The sequence below is a fragment of the Prionailurus bengalensis genome, chromosome D1 (assembly GCF_016509475.1).
Source record: "Prionailurus bengalensis isolate Pbe53 chromosome D1, Fcat_Pben_1.1_paternal_pri, whole genome shotgun sequence".
Classification (NCBI taxonomy): Eukaryota; Metazoa; Chordata; class Mammalia; order Carnivora; family Felidae; genus Prionailurus; species Prionailurus bengalensis.
In genome coordinates this window covers 2190431-2204085 of record NC_057346.1, presented here as the reverse complement: position 1 = coordinate 2204085, position 13655 = coordinate 2190431, and the positions used below count along the sequence as shown (strand labels likewise).

At 50.6% G+C, this 13655-nt stretch overlaps 1 protein-coding gene across 2 annotated transcripts in view; it reads left to right on the top strand.

The window, feature by feature from the left end:
- PDGFD (platelet derived growth factor D) overlaps positions 1–12985 on the top strand; it is a 221633-nt gene extending 208648 nt beyond the window's left edge. For both annotated transcript variants that reach the window (XM_043579201.1, XM_043579200.1), the window contains exons 6-7: positions 2526–2740; positions 12342–12985. In XM_043579201.1, the coding sequence (XP_043435136.1) occupies positions 2526–2740; positions 12342–12467 (341 nt within the window). In that variant the 3' untranslated portion in view covers positions 12468–12985. The remainder of the gene's footprint in view (positions 1–2525; positions 2741–12341) is intronic.
- Positions 12986–13655: the final 670 nt, after the last annotated feature.

Sequence of the window (13655 nt, the reverse complement as noted above, 5' to 3'; positions counted from 1 at the left end):
CCGAGCTGCAGACCCTCAACGGCTCGGCGCCCATGCTGACTTCCTATCCCTCTCGGCCCCCGCACCCTCCACCCCCTCTCGCCACTAGGCCCTCTTCACTCCTCCCGGGGCGGACCACACAGACCCCACCATCGCGGGCTGCAAGTGCAGCCCTCCGCGTCAGCCCCGGCCACCGCACAGCGATGCCCAGGCCGGCGTCACCACTGATGCGAAGGCAACACTTGTCATGGATGATGGCCGCACTTCCTAATGCATTTATGTAACCCTTCCTGCTTGGCTTGCACTTACTCCCAGGGCTTCAGCAGCAATAAAATGATTCCTTTCCCAAGACGGAGTTCATTCGATTAAAATCCGGATTGATTGTGGCTAAACTTACGACATGTCTTCACTGAGGAAGGAAGAAACAGCCATGAATTGTGCACGGAAATTATTCAGCACGTCTTCACCACCACCCCGCCTCCCGTGCCGCAGGCTCAGCACACTGCAGTTGGGGGAGGGATCCCTGGCCTTGAGACTCAGCACCTACTTGCCCAGGCGGAAAGCCTCTTGGGGCACCTCAGTGCCCTTTAACTCCTTCTTCAAGGGGTCCCCCGGCCACGTGGCTGGATTTCAGCTGACCTCGCACCATTTGGGGGACCCTCCGTCCACTGTGAGCTTCTTTGGTTTCCCGCTGATGCGTCCTCCGGACAACAGCCTTGGCCTCTGCCCCCAGAGAGCACGTGAACTGCTCCTCAGGCCCTTGGGGTTTAAGACTTAGACCCCCGGGGGGGGGGCTGGAGTCCAGACTCCGTAGGACTCCTCCCACGCGCCCCCGGCCGGTGACAGGAGCACGGTGACGTGGTGTGGGGGCCAGTGTGGTCGGAGGACTTCCTCCTCCCTGCATTCTTGGGCCAAGCCAGCCGCGGCCGTGGCCGCCAGCCCGTGGTTTGGATGCCGAGCACCTGGAAGCTCACGTGGATTTTTGAGGACGTTCACTGTAACTCACGTGACCCAGTGATGGAACTTTAATTCAAGTAAACGTTCGTGACTAAACTGTGAGAATTTAGGGCGATGCTCTTAATTCATGGAGGTCCCAATAACCACACCCCCTTAGCAATCATTCACCCAGAGCCACGACCAAAGAGAGATAGAGGAGAAAGGCTTGAGCCTTTTTTTTTTTTTAACCTTGACTTTTGAGCCTTTGACTTTAAAGGGAAGGATGGAGGGAAACGGGAAGCGAGTCAGGATGAATAAGGAGAAGCAAGTGCCGGGGACCCTAGATTCAGTCCTTGGACTATTGCTGTGAAATAGGCAATGTTGGGCTGCGGCAGCCGAGGCTGCCAGCACGTAGGTCACTTTCCAGCTACCAGGACGCACAGTTAGCGTGGTTCGTGCAGAGCCCGGCCCTTAACCACTGTGCTGTACTGCCGTCCAGGATCTGGTGCGAAATACACATCCGGTGCGGCCCGAAGACACCATTTTCTTTGATGTTTTCGTTGATCTTGGAGTTAAAATGAAGCCAAAACCTTTTCCTGCGTTACACTTCCTTGTAAGATTTCATTACCAGCTAAATATACTACAGCAGTTGTCCTAATGCGTCTCTGATAGAATTCAGGTCATATGTACATAGTGGTTTCTTTACAATCAGGAGGGGATCTATTTTGTTTTTAAGGTAAAGGCAGTTATCTTAGATGGCTGAACATTTCATTTTATTTCCTCAGAAAAAAAATTTTTTTTTACATTAAAAAAAAGATGCAGTGATGGGGCACCTGGGTGGCTCAGTCGGTGAAGCATCTGACTTCGGCTCAGGTCATGATCTCACAGCTTGTGAGTTCGAGCCCCACGTCGGGCTCTGTGCTGACAGTTTAGAGCCTGGAGCCTGCTTCAGATTCTGTGTCTCCCTCTCTCTATGCCCCTTCCCCACTCACGCTCCATCTCTCTCTGTCTCTGTCTCTGCCTCTCTCAAAGATAAATAAACATTAAAAAAATTTTTTTTTTTTTTAAAAAGGGGGCACCTGGGTGGCTCAGTCGGTTGAGCGTCCAGCTTCGGCTCAGGTCATGATCTCGCGGCCTGTGAGTTGGAGCCTCATTTCGGGCTCTGTGCTGACAGCTCAGAGCCTGGAGCCTGCTTCGGATTCTCTGTCTCCCTCTCTCTCTGCCCCTCCCCAACTTGCACTCTGTCTCTCTCTCTCTCAAGAATAAACACACGTTAAGACAAAAATTTTTTTTAAGATGCCAAGAAACTTGAACCAAGGTAAAGATTGAGCCAAAGTTTCCGGAATCTTCTTGTTTTCTTCTTCGTTGTCATTGGTCATTCTATTTATTGTTATCACTATCATTGCAGGGCAGATCGGATCAAAAGAGAATTAGATTTTCCCCCTTCAGTGTGTGGGCTGATAACTGAGATCCTGAGGGCAGATTTGATCCCTGGAGTGAGGCTGTCCTGTCCTGGCAGAACCTTCCGGCCCCTTGCCCAGAAATGCCTGCCGAGAGGGTGCTTGCTGAGGGCGGTCTGCCGCCTCACATGGTGCCTGTGTCTCTTACAGTTGACCTGGACAGGCTCAATGACGAGGTCAAGCGCTACAGCTGCACCCCCAGGAATTACTCCGTCAACTTACGAGAGGAGCTGAAGCTGACCAACGTGGTTTTCTTTCCACGCTGCCTCCTCGTGCAGCGCTGTGGCGGTAACTGTGGCTGTGGGACCGTCAGCTGGAAGTCCTGCTCCTGCAATTCAGGGAAAACTGTGAAGAAGTATCATGAGGTGAGTCGCCGTCAACCGTCTTGGTTGCAGTCCTGCAACACTACCACACGGAAGCTCTTTGCAGCTGCAAATGTGATGCAGGCTCCAGGGTGCACACAGTTGTTGGGGTTGTTCACTGCACAAGGGCACCCAGCCGGAGGGACGACGGGGAGCTGAAATTAGACGTGTGCTAACCTTGCCCAGCCACGTGCCTTGGGGCGGGGCTAAGTCATTCCTGAAGAAGGGACTCTTTTTCCTAATCACATAATACCACCTGTGGGCGACAGTCCCCTTGGTAGATTATGTAATCAAATGTATGATGCCGTGAGGCACAGCTTAACTAGCCTCCTTGTAGTGATATGGTGGTATTCCTAAAGGCCATAACTGAAAAATCCAGGCTGCTTTAAGAAAATTCTAAGGAATTGTGGTTTATATACACAATGGAGTACTACGTGGCAATGAGAAAGAATGAAATATGGCCCTTTGTAGCAATGTGGACGGAACTGGAGAGTGTGATGCTAAGTGAAATAAGCCATACAGAGAAAGACAGATACCATATGTGTTCACTCTTATGTGGATCCTGAGAAACTTAACAGAAACCCATGGGGGAGGGGAAGGAAAAAAAAAAAAGAGGTTAGAGTGGGAGAGAGCCAAAGCATAAGAGACTGTTAAAAACTGAGAACTGAGGGTTGATGGGGGGTGGGAGGGAGGGTAGGGTAGGTGATGGGTATTGAAGAGGGCATCTTTTGGGATGAGCACTGGGTGTTGTATGGAAACCAATTTGACAATCAATTTCATATATTGAAAAAAAAATTCTAAGGGCCAAACTTGAAGTCAATCAAGTCATTAAAAAATTAAGCAGAGATAGGTGCACCTGGGTGGCTCAGTCAGTTAAGTGTCCAACTCTTGATTTCAGCTCAGGTCATGATCCCACAGTTCATGAGTTCGATGCTTGGGATTCTCTCTCTGCCCCTCTCTCTGCCCCTGCCCCAGTCTCTCGGTCTCAAAGTAAATAAATAAACTTTAAAAAATTAGGCAGAGTAGGGGCTCCTGGGTGGCTCAGCCGGTTGAGCATCCAACTTCAGCTCAGGTCATGATCTCACGGCTGGTGAGTTCGAGCCCCATGTCGGGCTCTGTGCTGACAGCTCAGAGCCTGGAGCCTGCTTCGGATTCTGTGTCTCCCTCTCTCTCTGCCCGTAACCCACTCGCATTCTGTCTCTGTGTCTCTCAAAAATAAATAGACTTTAAAAAAACAATTTAAAAGATTAGGCAGAGTGAAGACAACAAAATGTAAATTGGCAGAAAACATATATAGTTAGAGGCTTCTCAATTCTCTAAGTACGATAATACCTTTCTGCTAAAAACACCAGTTTTTCCTGACTACTGCTGGGTGCTCCCTGGGGCGTCAGCTCCGAAAGGAGGCAACAATGAACGAAAAGTAAATGTGAGGGTAAACGAGGGAGCGAACCTTTAAGGACAGCCGAGTCTGTGCTCCTGTCACTCGTGACACTGTGCTTTTTCCCTTTAAACATACGGCTCGTTACTGAGCATCAGAGTAAGAGCAGGCTTGGGGGGAGTTGGCGGCCCTGACCGTGGCGGTGCCCGGTTTCCTCCCAGTCGTGGGGGCCCACATCACCAAGCGTAGAGACTCAAGCGTTCACAGATGTGACACGCGACAAGGAAATCTCTCAGATAACCACTTACAGGGCGGTTCGCAGCACGGAGGAAACGCACCTTGGAAGATGCCAAACATCACGCAGGAATCTGAGAACGGAAACAACGAAGCAGACGTTATTCTTAGACATTATTGTTTGAGCTACTTTTCCCCGGTACCCACCCAAACAAAGGAGTCGAGGGTGGTCCCTAAATAAAACGTCCAGCTTTGTGAAGCTGATTCTTTTTTCTCCTGCCCACACAATAAGAGCAGGTCGAAGGAGGCAGCCTCTGAGCTAAATGAAAATGGCTGCGTCATCCGTGGTATTTTCGACTTGGGAAGTGCAGGAAGTCAGCTGTCACAATGACCGTGCTTACTTCAGGAGGGAAACACATTATTTTAGACCCACACAGAGCTATTTCCTTAGGCATAGGAATTTCTTACTCCACCCTGCAGTTTTCACGGGGGAAAATAATGTCCTCATGGCCAGAGAACACTACGGTCCGTGTTCATTGTGTTTTATTTTTGTGTGACCCGGTGAAGTCCAGATTGGACGTTGTCCTTTGCATCTCAGAACTTTGTAATGTTTAGGCACACCCTGAGGGTCCGTGCAGAATGCAGTCATCAGAACAGAGGTAAAATAATCTAGCAGGTGACACGATGTCCTTACAGACATCATGCCGCGGAGGAAGACTCGCGTCCAGGCCCTTGATCTATCTGTAGAGTGCTTTATTTCCTTCTGGACTCTGCTCAGATAGAAGGTACAGCTTCATTGTTTAAGTGGTTTATGGCAGAAATGGCAGAGTTAAACATATGCACCCCCCCTGCCCCCAAACCCCTCACCTCCCAGACAGTTCACACTGTAGAACTCTGAAGGGTTCTTCTCGCCTTCTCTTCTTGTCTCTGTCCCCAGGAGCCATTACCTGTACATTTCTGTGCACAGTTAACATTGAGAAAGGGAAGCCCTTGGTTCTCTGCCCATCACGTGAGTGGGTCTAAGATGTCAGCATCTCTGAAACCTCGTCTCCTAGTGTTTTGACATCCAGGAGTCTGCAGAGCTCTAGACAAAATCGCTCTGCCAAGCGCTGGACCAAGGGACCAAACGGCATCAATCACTCACTCGGCCACTGCACAGCCAGAACCAAGGCGCCTGGCATATTGCCCCGGGCTCCTAAAACACCCTTGAGATGTGTCCCTGTGACCACTCTGTGGGCTGCACCATGGAAGAGAGGAGAGGCTGGCTCCCTTTCCAGACACAGGGGTTGCTTGAGCGGGGCTCATTAGGGGAAAATCCCTGTTCTTGTTCTCTTCTGTGACTGTGTTCTTACCCCAGAAAAAAGAGACGCCAGGGTCCCTAGCTTCTGCTGGTAACCGATGAGATGTGAAATGAGTTTCTGTGGGGCACGAACTGCCTTACGGGGGCAACTGGAACCCATCACATAAGCAGAACTGTGCGACTCTGCACAGATATTTCAGCACTCGGCGTTTAGGGAATAAAATCTGAAAAATTATGAAGCCCCTAATGGAGCTGATATAATTGCTCTTTCCACGGGTCATGCTGTTTCTCCGGAGCATTCTTCTCTGTGCGATGCAGTGTTACCTTCTTTATGACTTTCTGTTCTCAAAAGCACTTGTAAGTATCCTGTTAAGGTGTTTTTCCTTTTGGTAATAGTAGGTCCTTTATGCCTCTTGGAATGTATAGGATACAAAAGATAACTTTGAGGTGGTAATTTTTTCAAAAGGGAAGGTTCCAGAAAACATATTATGTAGACAGTGAGATGATGTTATTTCAGTTCTCATCTGCCTTGATAATGTGCATGAAGGGATAGGATCTTCTCTAGAAATACAGTGCCTTTTAAAAAATTGTTTAATGTTTATTTTTGAGAGAGAGAGAGAGAGTGTGAGCAGGGCGGGGCGGGGGGGAGACACAGAATCGGAAGCAGGCTCCAGGCTCCAGGCTCCAAGCTGTCAGCACAGAGCCTGACGTGGGGCTCGAACCCACGAACCATGAGATCATGACCTGAGCCGAAGTCGGATGCTTAACCAACTGAGCCCCAGGTGCCCCAGCAACCTTTTAAATTAGATGACGGTTTTCATCATCTGGTCCCCTATCTGTGTCCATTCAGGCAACAGCCAAAAACTCACGACGTAGCAGAGAGAGAAAGAGCAAAGTCAGTTTTCTCTGTGCTGCTTCTCATGATTTTGTCACGAGGCCCCCACAACCACCTGTATGACGTGGTAGAATTTTCTGCAGGGATGGACACGTTTCCAGCCTGCGCCGTGCAGGGTGGTGGTCAGTGGCAATGTGCGGTTATGGGGCACTTGATGTGTATGCCACACGAATGGGGGACTGGACTTGTCATTTTATTTTATTTTAACTAATTCAAACATAGATAGCTCCACACAGGCAGTAGCTACCACACTACAGAGCACAGCCTGGACCAGCCTCTGTTTCTGGCACAGTTGTTCCTGTCTCCGGACAAAATGGCAGCCGGGCAGGGGGGCGGGGGCAAGACTTTAGAGCATTACTCTTATTTCACTGTAAAATTTTATATTAAAAATTGCTTTCTGTTGCAGTTTAAGAGTCAGAACATGCGGATATTTATATATGAACCAAAAGATTGATTAGAGGTTTTAAAAGGTCGAGCCTCAGACTTGGGAGACAAGAATAGTCCTTTGAGTTTTGACGTGTTTCAAGCATCTGCCGTAGAAACAGATTCAGCTAAAATTGCAAGTTGAGGGCGAGGAGACCGAGAAAAGTTTGGTTTCCAAAGACTTTCTCCTCTGTGGCAAAAGCAGTGAGGTTTGGGGTTGTGAGGATAGCCAACCTAGCGACAGTCAAGAACATTTCTCTTCTGTTTTTGGAAATAGCATTTCTGAGCTGGTACAGAGCCTCCCTGCTTCCTTCCGTTTCTGTGTCTTTGGGTGAGCCGTGAGCGCATTCTGCAGACTTTCCCTGTGCTTTCCAGGGACACCGTTGAGGCTGGAAGGAAGATACGGCCTCCGGTTCCTGCTTTGCCACATGGGAGGCACCCCAGGGCCAGGCACTTGAAGCCCCGTGGGGCCTCAGATTTCCTCCCTTCGTCCCCACAATCACCTGCAGTTTGGGGTTCCCCGACCCGAGATTCCCCGGTCTCTGTTAGCCATGGCACCGTCCTCCCGCCAGAGTCCTGCCTGCCTGAAATCATGTGAGGACTCTAACAAATTGGTGGGGGGAGCACTGGGCACATGCGAGAGACTCAGAGATACGATCTGGGGCGGTTAATGTGTCTAGGATGGCCCCTCCACCTCTCGGACATCATGCCGGCATGCTCCCCTCCCGGGGATGCCGATCCATGAGAGCATCTGAAGGCCTAGAGTGCGAAGCGGAGTTGGGTGGGGTTGTCTGGCCTCCGTGTGGCCCGCTGACTCCTCGCTCGTCCACTGAGAGCTACAGAATGTGCACATTCCTTCCCTTCTGGATTGCGCTTCGGGTCCGGCCTTCCTGCCTTGGGGCGTGCCGCCCTTCAGGTAGACCAGACCCATTGGCGACATGACCCTCGGTGCTGATTCCCTGCTCGGAAATGCGGTGCCTGGTGAGGCCCCTGTTACGTCTTCCACAGCACGTAGGCTGAGCAAGCAGTCTTTCAGCCTGTATGGTGCCGACACAGTGACTTCTTTGTTCTTTAGAGGTGGGACTGCGGCTGAGTGCTCCCAGAGGAACCCCAGAGTGCTCCCAGGGTGCTCCCAGAGGAACCCCAGGGCGCTCCCACAGGAACCCCAGAGTGCTTCCAGAAAACTTCATGTCTCCAGTAGCAAGACTGCATTTTCAGTATTGAGGAGAGCTTTACGGACACTCACTGTCACATCACCTTCAGACTTACTCTGCCAGGGACACACTGTTAAACGCTGTCACCCGTGTCTTTCTTACCGAGGACCGTGTCTTCTGACCCGGTACCAGTCCCCCCACCACAACGCTCTGCTTCTGCTGGGACCATTGTCCACAAGTTCAGCAGTTACCCGGGCAGAAAATAGTACATTTTCCCTCCTCCACATACTTTTGCTTGTAATCACTGAGGTTTCATCAGAAAACTTGACTACCAGCCCTTAAAAATCTTAACCCTCTGCACATCTTTCATAAAGTCTTATGAGCAGGGAAGAAGTCAAACTGAAAGCAAAAATAGGAAGCTTTTTTTTTTTAAGATAAACTCTCTGGGGGCACCTGGGTGGCTCAGTCAGTTAAGTGTCCAACTTTGGCTCTGGTCGTGATCTCAGGGTTCATGAGTTCGAGCACGGAGCCTGGAGCCTGCTTCGGATTCCGTGTCTCCCTCCCTCTCTGCCCCTCCCCCACTCGCACTCTCTCTCTCTCTCAAAATTAAATCAACATTAAAAAAAATTTTTTTAACTCTTAATGATTATGGTTTATACACCGCATTTGTCCTGGAATATGCCCTTATATTCCTTTGTCAGCCATTAATTTGAGAAGTGTTACAAGGCCTTAACCACCTCTTTTTATCTTCCCAATAAAGAAGGACCCAACTCAGCACATAGTTTTCCTGCCCAGTGTTTTATTAGTGTTAATAGCTTCATGGCAATGATTCACTCAGTGGTTTCTCAGCTACGAGGCACGTAACTGTAGTGAAATATCTTTTGTGATATGGTAATTTGCAAGCGGAGCCTCTCTGACTTTGTGTCGTGTTACGAAAGCCACCAGCTGGCTCCGGCAGAATGTTCTCCGGTTAGCAAAAGTCAAGTCCTCCCGGCTTCGTGTGGTTTTCCAGGTGACACAGAGGGGTCAGGATTTCCGTTCTCACCCGCAGGTGACAAAAAGTGGCTGGGTCCTCCTGGCTGGATTTGTGTTTCTGGGTGTCCCACAGCTCGGGGAACAGGCCCATTTGCGAGTGGCCTCGGGCGGCTATAATTGGTGCGGTGGCTCTTGCCTTGAAAAGTGACCAGACCGCCCCCGAGCAGCCGGGCTTCCTTCCCAGATAAAGGCTTTCCGTCTCCCTCTTCGCCTCCCCAGTTCCATCAGGTTCTCTCTGCTTTCTTCTCCCTCTGAGTGCCATGTGCCTGAACCCAAGACCGTTAACGCTTTGAACCTCAGCGCTGCCATCAGCCGGCGAAGCGGGCCAGCCTCCACTCTGTTCAGACGCGGCTTTTCCTGCCTTGTCTGGGAAGGCATCTGCCAATTCACTTTTCCCGGCTTATCAGCAAAGCACGTTGGCCCCTGTGCCCATGCTGCTTAATATAAAACACCGGGAAAGTCCCCGAACAAACAAGAGAGCCGTTGGAAAGTGCCTGGTCTCTGCCGTCAGCCGAGGGCACGTGCTGCTGTCTGCCATCAACGAGAACTCAGCGCGACAGAGCAGTGAGTCACAGGCGCCGGTCAGAATGGCCTGAGCAGACATATTTGTCCCCTGCGCATCGTCTCAGAAATCACTCCCCTGCCCTGCAAGCCCCTGGGTGTACTTTCCATGTGGTCTTGGGTGATAGTGACCGGCTCGCAGTGGAGAAATTCTCAGCGAAGCTGGAGGACGCAAACCTCTGACTCTCTCCGGGGCCCTCTGACCAAATACGCATGGGTGGGAGCGTCAGCTGGTCCAGGGGGAGGCACGTCCTGGCACCAGCAGATGTCAGCTGTGTAACCGGGGGCAACTTCGTGTCTCTCTTCCCTCATGGATGGAGACCTAGGAGAGTACTTAAGAGGGCTGGAGTGAAGTGCAAATAATTTGTCATATGCAAAGTCACTTACAACAGCGTGCAGCATCTAGAACATCCTCATTGACATTAGTAATGCCTTCTGCTTCTCTGTTCTCTACGTGCTTATGATCCAGCGAGTAGAATGCATAACAAATTGTGGGAGAGCGTGTGATCCCTGCTGTACGTGTCCTAGAATTGCAGGAGCAAAAGGATACGATATACGTGGTCGTCAGAACTGCCCTTTGGACCAGCTTTACCGACAGCAAACACTTGTGAGTCTCTGTGCCTCGGGGACGAGTCCTCCTGGGGGTCCCCTGCACGTGGGACTCTGTGCCCCACTTTAGGGTCCAGGCTCTGCGGCTTGACTGAACACTGAGCAAAGGAGAGCATCCATTCTTGTCCTCGCTGGAGCCCCCGTGGGCGGCATGGCTGAATAAGGGGGGCCAAGGGCTCAGCAGTCTGGACCCCCGTTTCCTAGTACATGGTTTTGGTTTATGACTTGAAGCTGGTCATCCGAGAAAACTTCTGGGGAGAGAATCCATAGTAAAGACTTGCAGGGATGCCAGGAATAGTCGTGCAGACACTGAGGCAGGATTTTGCCACGTCTGGCCTTCACCCGGGATGGCAGTAAACCAGGCAAAGCATATTGCGTCCCCACTCAGTGCACACGTGGAGCCCCACACCCCTTGGAGACGCAGAAGGAAATCACAGGCACGCTGAAGAGGCAGTGGCCCCCGGGGGCGAGGTCGCTGGAGGACAGGACCCTGTCCTTGGACCTGGCTCTCGGTGCCCAGAAGACCCTGGATGGGGCGCACGGCCTCCTGGAGCATCTTAGTCCTCCAAGGTGGGGACAGGATACCTCCGTGAAGGGACAGAAGGAAGGCAGAAATCATGGCTGGCGGGAACCTGAGGGCATAAGCGAGAGAAGCAGTCGAACCGACCAGACAGTGCATGTGAAAGCGACAGTAGGACTCTCCAGGGGACTCTGCCTGCGATGGTGAAGGCCCGCCTTCCCGAAGGCCGCAGCAGGGGAGAAGCAGGAGAGAAGACAGCTTCTCCTTAAACTTCGCTGAAGTTCGGTGTCACCTTACTTTTCTAAGCGTGTATCGAGACTCCAGCTAACTAACGTACAGAGTACTTCGAGTTTCAGGAGTACAATTCGATGGTTCCACACTTCCCTGCATCCCCGGTGCTCATCGCGACAGGCGTACCGTCGTACCCATCCCCCCACCTCCCCTCCGGGCACCACCCGTGTGTTCTCTGTCGTTAAGAGTCTGTTCTTGGCTTGTCTCTCTTTTCTCCCCTCTTTGCTCACTCGTTTTGTTTCTTCAGTCCCACACAGGCGAAATCGTACGGTGTTTGTCTTCCTCCCACTTATTTCACTTAGCTTAATACTCTCCAGCTCCGTTCATGTCATCACAATCAACTTATTAATGTAAGAAATCGAGGATGCACTTCACGAAGAAATGCTGTATTGATACGCAGGTATTAATGTAGAAAGAATATGGTGAGGGGCGCCTGGGTGGCTCAGTGGGTTAACGTCCGACTTCGGCTCAGGTCACGATCTCGCGGTTCGTGAGTTCGAGCCCCGCGTCGGGCTCTGTGCTCACAGCTCGGAGCCTGGAGCCCGCTTCGAAATCTGTGTCTCCTCCTCTCTCTGCCCCTCCCCTGCTCATGCTCTGTCTCTCTCTGTCTCTCCATAATAAATAAACATTAAAAATAAAAAAAAAAAGAATATGGTGAAGTCTGATCTGTTTTAAATCGTAAAAGGCATTATATATCAACAGATACGTCAGAACGTAAACGTATTTCCGCTTAATTATGGCCACTAATCCCCTTCCTCAGGGAAAAACATTCTGCATCCACCCCACTTTCAGCCACAAGAGCATATGCCCTGTTCTGTCTGCAAGAAGTAATAAATGCTGAGTGTTGGATTTATCTGTCACATACGCCTGTTCCGAGGGATACTTGTGACAGTATTTGGAGCAGCACTTGGCCCAAATCGGGCCCTTAGAAAGCTACCGAGAGGCCCCTGTCGGGACACGTGAGCTCCCCATGGTGCTGCAGGTTGGTAACTAACACAGCAGGCATTACCCTGTGACCCCAGACCCCTCCACATCAGGGAGCCGATGACTGTAACAACATTTACACGAGTGCATCAGGACGGGCAGCCTGTCGTGTTCCTTGGTTTCTCCAGGGGTTGGGAACCGGTTGTCACGAAGAGAAGAAGGGGATCTGGTGACCGTGAACCCAAGGGCTTGCTAACGGGACACGCGCTTCTCGTCCTAGGTGTTACAGTTCGAGCCCGGCCATTTCAGGAGGAGGGCCAGAGCCAAGCACATGGCTCTCGTCGACATCCAGCTGGATCACCACGAGCGCTGTGACTGCGTCTGCAGCTCAAGACCGCCGCGATAGGAGAACGTGTGCCAGATCCCCTCGCGCGTGAGGGAACCTTTCGTGTCGGGGGGTGGGGGGTTGTGAGAGGCCCTGTTCCACCAGCAGCCGCACTTAGGACCGGCCCGTAGAGCCGTGAGCGCCGGTGGGTGCTGAACCACCGCCTGGCTCGCTCAGCCACAGCAGGTGGAAAGGCCCCTCATCAGCTTCTGTCCCCCAGAACACAGGACGGCGTGTAATGATAGTGTCAGAGAGCGTGCACGTGCATGCATACGTGTGTACGCTGTCCGTGTCTACGTGTAAATACATCAGCTGGTTTCTTCCGTGTACCCCAGAGCTTACGTATGCTGCAGGTCTATAGACCCTTAAAATCTTTTGACACATTGAGGGACAAATTAAATACGTGAAATGCGTCCTTGGAAGATTCAGAAGATTACTTTGTTTACTTCTAAATTTGAATCGCAAAACAGTTTTGGATCTTGTTCCTTTAAAGAAAGCTCTGTGTATACTAAAAAACCAATAAATGGGCTTTTCTTATAGATACATCCTAATTATAAAAAAAAAGAAGAAGAAGAAGAAGAAGAAGGAAAAATCCGGTTTCTGGGAAAAAGGCAGAGACCTGACCATTTTTCCCCGAGGGGCGCACTACACGCTTACCTACGTAGGCAGTAATTACCTGTCTGCAGAAGCATGCGGTAATAATATAGATGCCTTAGAAATTAAGTCATTAAGTCTTCTTTTTATGCATCCTGCTGAGGCATGCAAATTCATTTAACACCTGTCGCAAAAAAAATCTCTCAGAAGGTTTATTATTATAATCCTTCCAGAGACAATTTATCAACTGTCGCAGAACTTTGAACGCTTTCTTTCTGAAAGCCCGTCCACAGAAATGACGCCTTTGGAGAATGGCCTGGGGAGTCCGTAGGAGCCTTTCAAAATGGTGTTCGTCGGAAGATTTGGGTAGTTGAAAGCAAAAACGGTGAACACAGAATTACTAACGTAACTGGAGATTGGATGGAATATTTAATTGGCTCCCTGTTTAATAATGGATCCCAACTCTCCGGGTTAGGCCAATTCGTTTTATGTATCTTGCTTTTCTGTTCCTGTCTCTCTGATACACAAATATGCATTTACGATGGCGTTTTATATCTGGCAAACGTCACGAATTATTTACAGCCTGAAAGCTTTCACGTATCGGAACAACCCAAT